Consider the following 15,289-nt stretch of genomic DNA (forward strand, 5'->3'; position numbering starts at 1 on the left):
TAGTTTACATGATGTTGAGGAGCCTCTGTCTTTTGATGAAGCACAAAATTCAGAAAATTAGATTGCTGCCATGAAATCAGAATATGATGCACTTATAGAGAATGACACATGGACTTTATGTGATTTGCCTCCTGGCAAAAAGGCCATTGGTACGAAGTGGGTTTACAAGTTGAAGCGCAAGCCGGATGGTGAGATCGATCGCCATAAGGCTCGACTTGTTGCAAAGGGTTATGCACAACAAAAAGGCATAGATTATGAAGAGACTTTTGCTCCCACTTGTCGTATGACTACTGTGCGTTTGCTATGTGCATTGGCAGCTCATTTTGGTTGGGATGTACATCAATCAGACTTTGTTACTGCTTTCTTGAATGGTGACATATTTGAGGAAGTTTATGTAACGCAGCCTCGCGGTTTTGTCATAAAAGGACAAGAGGACAAAGTGTGCAAATGTAAGAAGGCTTTGTATGGGTTGAAGCAATCTCCTCATGCTTGGTATGAGAAAGCTGACACTCATTTGGTTAAACGAGGCTTTCGTAACAGTCTAACAGAAAGCACATTGTATGTAAAGCGTGAGGATGATGTATTTCTCATTGTGGTTCTTTATGTTGATGATTTGCTGATCACTGGACCAAATGAGAGACATATTGCTGAATTTAAGGCTGATTTGAATGCTACTTTCAAGATGAAAGATTTGGGGCTGTTGCATCATTACTTGGGTATACAGTTTAAGCAGTGTGATGGTGGTATTGCCTTGTGTCAGAAAAGTTACATAGAAACATTGCTATGTAAGTTTGGACTTGAGGATTGCAAACCTATTGCCACTCCCATGGAAACAGGTTTGAAATTGAGTCTACATGATGCTGGCGATCCTGCTGATGTCACTCTTTACCAAACTGCTGTTGGCTGCCTCATTTATGTATGCAACACGAGGCCAGATATTCAGTTTGCAGTCTCGCAGGTCAGCAGATTTATGCATAGCCCAGGGTCTAAGCATTGGCAGGCTGTCAAGAGGATTTTCCGCTACCTTAGTGGCACTTTACATCTTGGCTTGTTTTATCCCAAGGGGGGATCATTGCCGCCAGACTTACATGCTTTTTCGGACTCAGATTGGGCTGGTTGTTTTGACACGCGAGTGTCCACAAGTGGTTTTTGTTTCATGCTTGGCTGTTCATGTATATCATGGTTGAGCAAGAAGCAACCTACTGTGGCCACTTCGAGTTGTGAGGTTGAGTACAGGGCAGTCTTCACAGCTACTGTTGAGTGTGTATGGCTTAGACGCCTTATGGCTGACTTGGGTGTTGGACAGGACATTGCCAACACTATCTACACTGACAGTCAGAGCGCATTGGCAGTTGCGCTCGCACAAAGCACATTGAGGTGCATTACCACTATGTCAGGGAGAGGCTCTCAGCAGGAGAGATCAGCTTGGCTTATGTGCCAACACAGGACAACCTTGCAGATCTTTTCACAAAGGCATTGTCTCGTGAGAAGCTTGAAGCTTTCCGCAAAGCTTTGGGCTTACTCCCCTTTGTGGACTGATCCTGTCCTCAGGGCATGGCACTTCCCTTTACTCATGTGCCAGCTCTCGTTCACCGCATCACTCCAGGGGGGATTTGTTACCATATACATGTGGTAGTGATGTGTGTGAACACACTAGGACCGCCGGGGCATTTTTTCCCTCTTTAGGAGGTTTTTTCCCCCGTGCATTGTATATACGCCCATCACTCTAGGGCTATCTATCTTTCCATTGCACACTAAGTAACACACTCTCTATTGTGTGCCTTGAGCTTCCTTCGTCTTCTCCAAGCTGTGTGTGTTTCTCTGCAACCCTAATTCCAACACCTAGCACTTCACCTTTCTGCTCTCTGCCTGCATTGCTAGTATTAGAGAAAGACGATCTTGGAGGACGTGCATTGACTATAGAGCTCTCAATAAAATCACCATCAAGAACATATTCCCATCCCAAGGATTGATGTTATTCTCGATAGACTGTACAAGGATCCTCTTGTTTTAGCAGAATTGATTTGAAGAGTGGACATCATCAAATCCAATTTGCTCCGGGGGATGTCTACAAGACAGCTTTTCTAACAACCTTTGGCTTGTACGAATATTTGGTTATGCCTTTTGGACTTACGAATGCTCCTGCAACATTCAATCAAATGATGGATTGGATTTTCAGAGAGTATCGATCTTTTGTGGGCACTTTCTTTGACGACAATATAGTTTTCTCCAAGAATGAAGTAGAGCACAAACATCATGTGCTACTGGTCTTTCAAGCATTGCGGAAGCATAGATTGGTTATCCACGCGAAAAAGGGTGAATTTTTCTTGCCCGAGATACATTTCTTGGGGTACATCGTCTCGGCAGAAGGAGTACAGATGGACCCAGCCAAAATTGAGACTATTCGCGATTGGCCTGACTTAAAGAATGTTCATGAAGTTTGAAGTTTTTGGACTTGTGCTCTTATTATCGGCAGTTCATTCGAAAATTTGCAGAGATAGCTTCAGGAGTCCTTTTTATGTGGGGACCGACAGGGATTACCGCTTTTCAGACTCTCAAAGGGAAGTTAACTACCGGTGGCTTTGCCAACCTTGCAAAAGCCATTCGAAGTTTATTGTGATGCTTGTGGTCGTATTCTTGGAGCAGTTTTGATGCAAGAAGGCAGTCATTGCTTACGAGAGCAGGATGTTTTCACGTCTAGTGATAGTAGCACAGATTTATGACAAAGAGCTATTGGCAGTTATCCATGCTCTTATGCAGTGGCGACACTATTTACTTGGAGCTGATTTTACAATCTTTACGGATCATTAGAGTTTACGCTACTTATTGCAGAAGCAAATTTCAGAAAAGCAGATGAGGTGGGCTAACATCTTGTCACAATTTCACTTCCAGATAGTCCATATACAGGGACAAAAGAACTTAGTGTCAGATGCGTTGTCTCGGAAGCCCTTGGTTCTGGCTATTTCCGCGATCCATTATCGAAGTTTTGAGGACATGGTAGATGAGTACGCAAGAGATCTTGACTTTGTAGACATCTTTAGCCGGATACAGAGTGGGGAGGTTACAAGCTATTCTATACGGGGCGGCTACTTGATGCAAAAAACAATGTTGTGTGTTACATAGCCGTTGAAGGAAAAGGTTTTGACAGAGTGCTATTGTCCACCCTTTTCAGGCCACCGCGGCATAGATACCACCTTGAAGGGTGTTGAGCGTTACTTTTATTGGCCGAGGCTCAAAAAGGATGTGGGCGACTTTGTTCGCAGTTGCTTAGTATGCCAAAAGGTGAAGTTTGACAGGCATAAGGCTCTACGGCCTTTACCCATTCCCTCCCTGCCGCCCTTGGGAAAGCATTGCTATGGATTTCATTTTTGATCTTCCCAAGACACAACGTGGGCACGTTAGCATTTTGGACAGTCATTGACAGTTCTAGCAAGCAAGGTTACTTTATTTCATTAAAGAAGACGGTCAAGCGTGATCATTTGATGAGACTGTTCATAACACAAATTTTTCGGTTACATGGCATGCCTGAGTCGATAGTCTCGAACAGAGATCCACAATTCACGAGTTTGTTTTGGAGGGCAATCTGGGAGAACATTGGCACGCGGTTGCAGTTCTCAACCTCATTCCACCCACAGACAGATGGGAAATTTGAGATAGCCAATTCACTGCTTTTGGATTTATTGAAGTCTTACATTTCGGATTAGAAAACTCAATGGGAAAAGTACTTGCCTTTGGTAGAATTTGCCTACAACAACACGGTTCACTCTTTGACGGGGAAGGCGCCATTTGAGGTAATTGAAGGTGCTAAGAAAGTTCCTCCCTTTCTAAGCACCACAAAGACAACGATAACTATTAAATTCATTCGCATGCATACAAGGCTCTAATTCAAAAGAAGAGAAGAAGATGGAAAGTCAATCGGCATTTTTTCAAGTCCAAGAAAAGGCACATGCATGTGGAAGATTTTGGAGAAACCTGAAGGACAAGCAGGTTGAGAGTTTTGATAACTTAAGTCTTATGGATATGTATACGCATTGTAGGCAACTATATGAGCAACCAAATGTCGGAAAGATACCGTGTTATGGTTCACTCCCATGCATGCCCTCTTGTTTTAGTATTGCAGATGTATGTTACAGGCTTAACAAGTTGACTACTAGCAAAGCGAGAGATCTTCAAGGTATCTAGTTGGAAATGATTAAATGGATGGGAGATGCATCACATCATTGGATTGTGATATGTTCAACCTTGCACTTCAACATGGTATGCCTTGTGATTGGAGCACTAATTGGGACAAGCCTTTGCATAAGGAAGGGTATGTATAGAATGTATAGCTAAATTTGGAGGACCTTAAATTTAGAGTCAAGTCTCTTATGTCAAAAGTTTTTGCGTACAAGCTTGAGAAGGCTATTAGGTACAAGGCATTGCTAGTAGAAAAGTCAGCCTTGAACTTTGACTTCTTAAGGGTGAAAAATAAGAATGTAGATGTAGACAAAGGAAGAAAGAGATTCACCAGGATTGTAGATGACATTGACATCATATCTTGGTTAGATTTTCTTTTGGACAATTTATATATAACCATCGGCGACTCTCTTTTCAAGCAAACAATTGGTGCCCATAGGTATCCCTATGGGCACCAATTGTGCTGTTTTTCTTGCTAATTTCTATCTTTTTACTTATGAGTTTGATTTTATGGAGCGTCTTGTCCTTGCTAACACTTGCCCAATATTTTTGCACAAGTTATGCAATGTAAGACGCTTTGTAGATGATCTTTTTGTCCTTGACGTTCCTTCTTTTCAAGATTTTATGTACTTGAATTCGAGTTCTGTAGGCGAAGGAATTTATCCCAAGGAGTTTTGTGAACTTAACTGTACCACAAATAGTGATTGTTGTGCCTTTTTAGACCTTAAGATTTTTCAGACTCCCTTGGGATTAGAAGTAGATATCTATGATAAGCGCCTTGAACCAGAATATGCCAATCTAAAAATCATCCGCATGCCTCACATTTCTTCGAACATTTCTCTTTTAGCCAAGTACGGTGTCATTTGCTCTCAACTATTTAGATTTTCTCGTCTTTGTTCTAGTAAATCTACTTTTGTTGTTCAATCTTGCCATCTTATTTCTTTACTAGTTGAAAAAGGATACTCATTCAAAAGAATCATGAAAAAAGTTCGTTCATTTTTGCATCGTAGTAAGTTTATTTTTAGTGTTTCTTCCTTTGGAATGTTCAAGATAATCAGTAGTAAATTCAATAGAAGTGGGGAGCTAAAAAGCCGACTTATTGTTTGACTTAATAACACCTTATGTTGTTGTTTTGATCTTTAGCGCTTCTAGTATTTTCACTATAGCTTGACAATTGCTAGCCTTTATCATGGCTGAGTATGCCCATCACCTCCGAAGGGTGATAGAAACTCAGCTCGTTGGTTTTGTAGAGTACGTTCAAAGCATGAATGGCCTCTATATAAACCTGCACCTACTCTTGGGCACTGACGACGTGAGTAGGGATGTCATAGCTGTTGTCCAAGCTATGTATGATAAAGGTGATAATCTTATTCTTCCTGTTTGGACAAGCAGTGAAGTTGAGATCACATATTGTCAAGTTTGGTTCTTTGCTCTTCGTAGGTTTGTAGTAGTAATCATTTTTCGATTTCATATTTAGCTTACCTGAGGACTTAAGAATGTGTTCCGTTATAAGTTGTTGTGTGAAGTTTGATTTCTAGGATTAAGTTTTTAAGATGTCTTATCCTTTTTTGGCTTAAAGTTGAGTACTTGTTTTAAGCCAGTAAGTTGCGTCAACTTATTTTACACATGCCTTTTCTAAAAACATTTTTAAGTTAATAATGTTTTGTTTTATCTAGTTTTATTTCGTAGCAAACAAAGTGATTTAGTTTGTTTGTTTGTTTGTTTTTGTTTTTTTTTTCTTTTCGTGTGTCCCTTGCTTTTATTGTTTTATGAGTGCTTTATTCCCTCTTATAATTCGTGAGTTCAGACTATTCTGAACTTATGAAGGTATATGTAAATAACTACCGTACTATAAGATTGGGTTTCTTATGGCAAAGTCATTTGGGTACATAATAGAAATAAAATTGAGGACTATGATGAAAAGAATGGCAAGCATGCAAAAAGACAGGCGGGTTTCCGTCAATGTCATATCACCATTAATCATCTTGTCACTCTCTGTGTTCTCGGGGAGGAAAGCTGGCTGAGAGATAAGCGATTGTATTGTTGCTCTATGGATTTCAAGAAAGCCTTTGATATGATTACATGTAACAATTTATGGAGAAGGATAGAAGAACTCTGTAAGAGACTTGGGCACCCCAAGTCGAGAAGAGAATCACTTAAAAATACTTCACACTTAATTCACAGTTCAATTGAGTCGACACGGCCCGACGTAGTTCCGTGCCCAGAGAGATTGGCCCCAAAGATTGGTGCCCCTTTCCGTATTTATTTTTATATCAATGCTTGAGCAAAGTTACAATGCTTGCGGGTCCTCTCTGTTCGTAAGCTCGTCAGCCAAAACTGAGCCAGAGAGTGACCCTTGGGTCTTATTTAAAGGCCCTTGGCCATGAAAAAGCAGTTACATGAAAAGCTTCAAACTCAAAAGCTTCAAGTCCCAAAAGCTGGCAGCGTGAAACGTGTAATTCCATACACTGTGCCATTAGCAGTGTCAGCGCAATTCGCGAAAGTCCGTACGATGTGTCACGTCAGCATGCCAGCGCAAATTGCGGCATCCGTATAGCCTACCAGCCTTTATAATCTCCCTAGTGTCCCTATGGGCCCTGTAGGAAGGTGCCCATAAGTTGGAACAACTTGTAGCATCTGCTCTTGTCATCAGGTCATGCCACGTTATAATTTTGTGACATACCCCCCCCCCCTTGAAAGATTTGTAATCGCCCTCTATTATGCCCGTAAAAACAGAGATAAGCCATAAACCAGTTCAATAGACATTGACTCTAAGTAGGACGCAATAGACGACGCAAATCTAGCACTTGCACAAAGACGACTCCGTCAATGTGCATTCAGATCATATTCAAATCAAATCACATAAAAATTCTATCCAGATCTAAGGCCATGATTCTTGGCAACGTATTTAGCAACTGTATCTAGATCCACACCGAACCTCACTGAGGTTGGATTAACTAATCCTTATTGCGATCATGTCTATAGAATCTATTTCCTTATTCATGAAGTCATACAGCAGAATACTGTCAGCATATCAATATCCCTGAAATCTGAAGGAAAATCAATGACTCTATTCCATCCAGGTAATCTGTGACAAAGGAGCGGAGTGACTCCCCTCTCGTGCAATTCCGTATGCACCAGATTCAACCCTACTGATCTCCAAGATCTCTCGAAATAGACGCAACTAAATCGAAGGCCTCAAGGTAAAGTTCCAGTATTTGAGGAGAATCTGCTAGGTTGTCCTCCTCCATCCACTTCGCATTCAATGCCGGACAGGTCTCGAATTTCACTAAGAACCGCCGAATCACTTTACCTTTCACTTTCCTTTCTTTGTGAGCCAATATGTGTTCTGGAACGATATCTCCTCGCTCTTTGCTGCCTCAGGTTGCTCATCAGACTCCCGGCCAACTCGCACCTCACCCTTAAAAGGTTTCAAAAGACTCACATGAAAAGCATTGTGAATCTTCCAAGTGTCTAGCAACCGGAGTCTGAAGGATACAACATTTATCTTTTCTTGAATCTGGAAAGAGCCATGATACCTCATCTAAGCTTTGGAAAAGCCGCTCCTTCCCTTTTGTCTCCTTAGGCGTGCCTTGTCAAAGCGTAAGAGCACCCAGCCATCCTCCTTCAACTTCAAGTCGCGTCTATGTTTATCTATTGCCTTCTTATGACGTGCTTGAGGCTTCTCTAGAGTCTCGCGAACCTTGGCAAAAGCAGTGTCCAAATCCCTGGTGTAGTGAAGCACATGCAGTGCAAGTCGCTTGACTAGCGCCAGTTGGTGGATTGCCAAACATGAAGAAGTTCAGCCAAATATCAGAATTGTAGGTCTTGGGTTGTTGTGGCTTCCTCTTGCTTTTTGATGCAGTTTTCTGCCCTCGACTAAAACTCATGTACAAACATAAAGAAGTTCAGCCAAATATAGAATTTGCAGGTCTTGGGTTGTTGTGGCTTCCTCATGCTTTTTGATGCAGTTTTCTACCCTCGACTACCCTTCTCTATCCGTAGTCGTGCCATGGCAGCTTGCTGTTCATGCCAATTTTGCACATAGAGGTGCATAGATTTGAAATGTGTTGTCTTCAGAACTTTTGTTGCAGATTATGCAAAGAGTTTTTGAGTCTCGAAATCATCCCCTTTGGAGTTGTGGTGATTCTGTTTTCCAGAGGGTTTAGGATAGGGCAGCCCATAGGCAGTTTAGTGTAGAGTAAGTTGTGAAAGGTAACATGTTTTGTGGCATATGTACGCTTTCAAAATGTGGTTGTAAAGAGGATATTGGTGAAGAGGGAAGCTCTTTTCCTCAAGTGCATTGGTTGGCGTGCACTGTAATTCCATGCCAGGGCAAGTGCTTCCTGACTCCAATGGTGGTCTTTGGGTGGGCGTGTGCTTGTCAATTCCCAAGGGATCAATTGCTTTTGAGTTCTGGTTTTGTGGGAGTAATTTTGATACAGTATGTGGTGCTAATATTGTGTCTTGAGCCCTATTGGAAGACATTGCTATAGGGCCCCCCCTTGTTCTTGTTTTCCCAACAGCGTCTTCAAAAGGCCAAAATGACCTCTGTGTGTGAGAGAGAGAGAGAGAAGAAGAAGAAGAAGAGAGTTTTAACGTCGTAGGAAACTATCCCGAGAGAGAGAGAGAGAGAGAGAGAGAGAGAGAGAGAGAGAGAATTGTATGCAGAATAAATTCGTAGTTGCTCATCAGCAAGAGATTCAGTTTGTACATAATGCGGCCCACAAGTTGATAACAACAGGTGAATGTGGACTAGTGTGTACGGATTAATTAGATATGATGTAAACAATTAAAAGCTGAAAGGGATATTTTGTGATTAAATGTTCACAGTCCAACAAAACATAATGGGAAATGGCTCATCAGACCAACCAGCCCCAGACAGCAGACCTCGACGAGCCTTGGACAGTGCCCCTAGTGATGCGGACACTTTCACTGACGACGAACATGAGCAATGATCAAAGAAAAATCAAGAGCAGTTAGAATTCCAGAAGTTTTGCCTATACTGAGTTAGCCCATATACCTTCATTATATTCAAACAGTCTATGTATATATAACGAAGAAAGTATTGCATAAAGTATTTTTTCCTCTTGTTTCAACAAGCAGCTTTAGTTGTCCTACACATGGAAGGTGAATGCTGAGGATTTGTTGAGCTGTTTGTTTATTCATTTGTTCTCAAATGTCTGTTGCATAAGCAATTCAATGAAAACTTGTACATAGGTACAACGTGCCTGTTGGGTTTCAACAAATATTACTAATATGTTTTTTCAATGAGAAAATATTAGAAGGGAGGTGAAGACCCCACACCATCTACAGGTATTTACTAGCAAGTTGTGTCAGATTGGTCATGGCAGGTGAGTTGTTTGCCATAGGTCATGGGCTCATCTTCTCACTCATGAATTGCCGAATGATGCAATGTTCAAAGTTGAAGGACTATCACACAACAGTTAGAGTCTCTTGAACAAAAAGTATTAAGTCAGCATTTTTGAAACATGATTAGGTTTGGATGGCTTGGGGAAGTGATGTCCAAAACCTTGAAGCAAATTTGTCTTGCTATCAATATTTCCCTGAAATTTGTGGAAATTCCCCAAATATTGCTCAAATTTCACAAATTCCCCAATAACCCAGTGTTTCAAAACTCCAAAATATTCCCTAAATACGACTCATCAACTCTCAAAACATTATGTTTTGTAGAGGAAAATTGATCTCCATGATGAGAACAGGATACAACTAGAATATTTTAATGGGATTCAGAGTTTTAATATGAAACAATTATTATTTTGTAGATATGAATGCCACTATTTGTTAGCTTATTCATGGAAATTTTTTTCGTAAGGCATTTAAAGTTAGAATCTATTATAAAAAAGAATCAATTGTGTGAAAATTGGAGCAATCCCTCCAAAATTGGTAGGGTATTTTGGGGATTTCCAGAAAACACATGGGTATTTTCTCCCTTGTTTTTTCAATGCGCAACAATCAAAGGGAGCAAAGTACTGCATGAGTATCCTCACATCATCCACAGGAGTGGGGGAACTTGCGAGATATTGGTATATCTTTTGGAAGGAAACGGAACCATGTATGGCATCTGACTCTGTATGATGACTTCGAGCCTAAAAGCTTAAAGGATGACAATCAAAGTGGCAAGTTTGATACTGTTTTTGGATTTCGAGACATGAATAAAGCTTTGGCCTATGTTCAATAGTTCGACATGGGTTTTCCTGGAGGAAACATTACAGAAGCAGCCTCTCATTTGAAGGGGAATGGGCAGACTTGGTGGTCAACTCGGTTGTCAATTGGTGAGACTGGTCATGCGCTTATCATCTCACTGGTGAATTGCAGAATTATGCATCCTTGCAAATACCATGTAGATCAACATTATCAATTAGTTGGGTATGAGCACGTGCATATGTTCAGGTGTTTACTAGATGTTGCAAGCTATTTTCTGCGTGGCTACAAAACTAATTTCTACGTGGCCATAAAACTGGTTACATAGTTTGAAACATACGCATACAAGTATGGAAGTATGTTATAATTATGTTTCAAAGGGGTTGTCTGAAACATACATGGCTCTAAATTGTAGCCAATTTTGTAAGTATATGCTATCCTTGAAGCCATTAAAAGTGCAAACAATGCTTAAATTTATAAGCTACGAGCTAACCATGAAAATTTAATCCTAGCTTTCATTGCTCATAAAGCTCTAGATTCAACTTGTAAGGTTTGTTAGACTTTTCCAAATGACAAAAATGTATGGGTGGAACATTCTGCAAGAATACCGTACACTTGCAACCTCAGACATACGTGCATGTTTCAAACTATGACTTGTAAGGGCTCGCTTGTTTGACATGGAGCTTCATTATAATAAGTGGCCCATGGGCGAGTCCAAGTACAACGCATTGTTTGGCCAAGATACTGGGTAGAGCATTTGACATAATCGACAAAGCTGTTCTTTGTCATAGCTACGAGTTGTGTGCAGTAGACAATGTGTTAATTCTTTCTATCTTCCATGGTGCATTTGCTACCCAGCAACTATAGAGTTATGATAGCAACTCAATATGCAAACTTTCCCATCGATTCGCGCTCTTGTGTGGGGATGGGAGTTCTACACCCACTACTGGACTTCGATGACAGTAGTGGCAATGTTGCAGTATTCTGTGAGTACGTATCTTGTGGATAAGACTATACCTTTCACATCCCTTTAGAGGGGAATTTGAACGTACACTGGCTTGAGCTAGGGATACATAGGAATAAGCATAAGACACCCTTACTATCAACTTTGAGATGTATATCAATGCTGCAGCTTGTAGAATATGAGGAGGAAATGCATGTAAAAGCCTTGGCATGCCTTGGTCCCTTCAATTGATTCAATGGATTTTGTAAACTACCGTGTGCTAATCATACTTGGCCCAAGCACTATTTGCACTAACTGAAGTAAGACAAGCAACTAACATACTTGGCCCAAGCACTATTTGCACTAACTGAAGTAAGACAAGCAACTAAGGTTTCATCTGGTTGAGGGTGGGCAAAGAAGTCTGATTCAATACCCAGCGGCACCTTACAAATTTCAATTGCACCTAAAAACAAAAAAATACAGCACCATGCAAATTGTATATTCCCAATCCTGCCCAAAAAGCATTTGGACATCAATGACGATTGATGTTATGCCGCCTTGTGCTGGGCCAAAACTGTGTTTTATGATATAAAGAGATACAATGTAGGCCTTCTGTAAGGCCAAAAAGATTGTCCTAACCAAAGCCATTAGAACCACCACCAAATTCCCCAAGCTACTCTTAATGAATCATCATCTGTTCTACGTTACATACACAATCACTGTGCCCATAAAATCCAACCTGCAGTCTACCAATCATAAGCGAACAACATTGGCAATCCAAATCCAGTTTTTCGAAGGATGCCTTTAGGATGTGAAGCCTCATCATGCCATTCCTTTGATAGTTCTGATACCAAGGAAATTTTTTGTGGCATCAGACAGTTTATGAGTGAAGGCCATGCTTCATTGCCTCCCTCTCATGCATGCGGCTTTCTTGACATCAGCTGCGATATGAATCATGTGGTTTTCACACGACAAGCATTACTCATTTCTCCATGCGTACAGTAGCAATGAGAAGCTCGAAATTCTCCCACTTGTTTCCTTGAAGCTGTGGGAGTGCGGCCACTGCAACACCGACGCACATGAGCTTTCAGTGAACCACTTAGTTTCTTTGTCCTTGAAACTGCTCCACTGAAAAAGAGAAGAAGAGCATCCGAGCTCCTTCAACCAAGGCTTGTCGCTCGAAGAGTCGCATGTCTGAAACATGAAGACCGCGTGCCGATGACTTGAATTGAAAAGCCAGTTATGCACATCCCAAAACACCTCAATTTGTAGGTTGTCCACTAGAATGGTCTGATTGCCCCTGAACTTCCACATCAAATGCTGGACTTGAACCACAGCTTGCTTGTCAACTTTCACACATAGCTGCGGCTCCTTGGAGTCTTCCGTATGGCACTCAATCGCTATATCATGTGTCATTCCCTTCTCACCAAACTGTGCTTTGGTGCTGTAGGTTTTCCTCCCAAACAAATGCTCTTTCTTTGAGAGAAGTGTCGATGCCATCTGCGATGGATCCAGCTTTAGCTTCTTCAAAGCCTCTTTCTGCATATCCCCAAGGAACAGAATTATCTCCCGGTTGCACACCATTGCCACGTAAAAGCCCTCTTGCGGCTCCGGACCATATACATACTTGGCAGATGACAAGTTCCAAAAGACTTCCATCTTCTTTCCTTCCACACTGACAGCTTTTGAGCCCTGCTTTCTCCAGAAGAGCCATGGCTTGATGTCAATTCTGCACATGCATTGATTACTTGTATCATCAATGCTGATGCTGAAGCCTTGACCCAAGAAGGTTTTACACCAAGTCACTGACACGGGGCGGCTGAGTCCTGCCACAGTTGTCTGGTAAAGGCATATAACTGAGTTTTGCGTTGTGCCGGACATCTGGAATTGAAGAGCTTCATGTTCGCCAAAGCAAGAAGGGAAGGAATCGGGCATGATAGAAGCAGAGCCTCTTTTGTACACCATCTTTGCAATAGGCAGCAGCAGAGCTCACGTGTTGTGTGAGCAATGGGGATGATAGGAGTGCAATCAGCCTAGGTGTTGCGAGTGCATCGCAGGCAAACAGCTTGAGTTTGCGAGAGTGTGTGCGAAGAAGAAAACGCACTCTCAAATGCCCAATGAAGGTAGAGAAGGCCGTGAGAAATTTCACAATGTAGCATGCTATCTGGCGCTAATTGTGCACTGCATCTTCCATGCGGAGGCATTACCGTGCGCCGGCACAGCAGGAGTGGTGAGCGAGCCTGTGGAAGTGGGGGGAAGACCCAGAATGTTGGCAGCAAAGGATCGCACCTTAAATGGTACTCACTAATTCTAATTGATTTGCAATGAGCATGACAGGAGAGTTGGCTGATAATGAGGGTGGCTGGATCGGGGAAAGGAAATGGACGCCTTGATTTGAAGGCAAGCAGGGATGCTTAAGCAGGCAACATCAATTAGGTGGAGGGAAAACCGAAGGGGGGGCGGGGGGGGGGGGTAGGGGGGTATCAAAGGTGGGTGGAGAGAGAGAGAGAGAGAGAGAGAGAGAGAGAGAGAGATGTCTCTGTTGCACATAAAGGGCGGCCCAATGAAAGAGGAAGAGGGGAGACCAAAACAGCTGGAGGCAGAGGAAGGAAGCAGGGGACAGAGGAGGCAGGTGAGGTGAGGGTGAGATTGATGAAAGAGAGTGAAAGGAGAACAAACAAGGCTCTGATGAATGGATAGGCAGGCTGCTGCGATGGTGGGGGCCCGGCAGGTCCCGTGCAACAGAAAACCACTCTTTTTTTTGGGGCGTCTCTTCTCGCAGGAGCCAGGAGAGGCTTGTTGCGGTTGAGAACAAAAGCCCCCTCACTTTCTAGATTCTGCTCTCAGACAGAGCGCATTGTGCCCACATGGAGCTCGTCCAGTGAAGTGTGGCACGTGGCGCTTTTTGATTGATGAGCTTGCACGTGGCGCTTGTTGACTGGCTGTTCTCTCTCCCCCTCTCTCTCTCTCTCGCTCTCTATGTGGTCACACAGTATTGTCTAGCCTCAAAGTTTCAAACCCAAAATAATGCGCTCAGCCAACCACTGCCTTGTTGCCCCCACAAAAAAAAAAAAGAAGGAAAATTACCAAAATACCCCTCTAATTTGTGGAAATTTCCAAAATACCCTTCAAAATTTCCAAAACTCCCAAAATACCCCTTGTTGTGACAGTAAATTTATCCAACGATAAAAAAAATATCTAGCTTTTCATAAGAAGACTTATTGTCTATCAATACAAGATACTAAAACTAGAATTTGACCTGGCTAATGTAGGCTTTGGAGATGAATTGTTTCATTATTTTTAGACATAATTGTCTTTTTTTGGGAGGTAATTTGTGACAAATTACATGTTAAGCACTAAACAACATATCTCCATTGTCAAAAAAGAATAAAGATTAAGAAATCGTGAACAATCCTACTGAAATAGATAGAAGGGTATTTTGGGAATTTTCACAAATTAGAGGGGTATTTTGGTAATTTTCCCCAAAAAAAAAAAAAGGAAAAAACCAATTGAGAGCTGTTCCGTTGCTTATTCTAGGGATCTTATCGAACGTTGTATAAAGTGCTTCAGTGGTGGGGTGGGGTGGGATGGGAAGAGATTCTTGAATTGGGGGGGGGGGTGGGGTTGTGAGAGAGAGAGAGATGTTTACATTAGGGCATGGTCACGCGAGGCTTAGTTATCAGTTATTGATAACTATGCCAACTATGCACAGACAAAGCATTTAATGAAAAACTAAGCCTTTTGCATTGTCACGTGATGCTTAGTTATTCATTTATCCTCCCAACTATGCCTTCAACTTCACAACTATGCCAAATTCGGCATAGTTACAAAGGGTAAGCTTAGTAAGTCATTTAATGCTTCTTTTTGTGTGTGACCAAGAATGAGGTTTAGTTATCTTTTCAAATAACTGATAACTAAGCCTCGCGTGACCATTGCCTTAGCAAAGCTAAGAGGGATCCAATCATTCTTGAGTTCTCTAAACATGATGGGTCACTCTACCAAACG

The 15,289-nt window shown here is 41.9% G+C and overlaps 2 protein-coding genes across 3 annotated transcripts in view; one reads left to right on the forward strand and one right to left on the reverse strand.

The window, feature by feature from the left end:
* HVA22K (HVA22-like protein K) overlaps nt 1-9,408 on the forward strand; it is a 120,248-nt gene extending 110,840 nt beyond the window's left edge. The window contains exons 7-8 of one of the 2 annotated variants that reach the window (XM_086491029.1): nt 8,848-8,920; nt 9,010-9,408. In XM_086491029.1, coding sequence (XP_086347155.1) covers nt 8,848-8,920; nt 9,010-9,134 — 198 coding nt within the window. In that variant the 3' untranslated portion in view covers nt 9,135-9,408. Of the gene's footprint in view, nt 1-8,847; nt 8,921-9,009 lie in introns of those variants that run through there. The other variant, XM_086491030.1, reaches the window with a different exon arrangement.
* Nucleotides 9,409-11,832: 2,424 nt separating this feature from the next.
* Nucleotides 11,833-13,746, reverse strand: LOC147434565 (uncharacterized). The gene has a single exon (XM_086491031.1). It carries the CDS (start codon nt 13,247-13,249, stop codon nt 12,263-12,265), a length of 987 nt encoding a protein of 328 aa, XP_086347157.1. The 5' UTR covers nt 13,250-13,746; the 3' UTR covers nt 11,833-12,262.
* Between the last annotated feature and the right edge of the window lie 1,543 nt (nt 13,747-15,289).

Source organism: Adiantum capillus-veneris, chromosome 19 (assembly GCF_014529385.1).
Source record: "Adiantum capillus-veneris isolate H3 chromosome 19, ASM1452938v2, whole genome shotgun sequence".
Lineage (NCBI taxonomy): Eukaryota > Viridiplantae > Streptophyta > Polypodiopsida > Polypodiales > Pteridaceae > Adiantum > Adiantum capillus-veneris.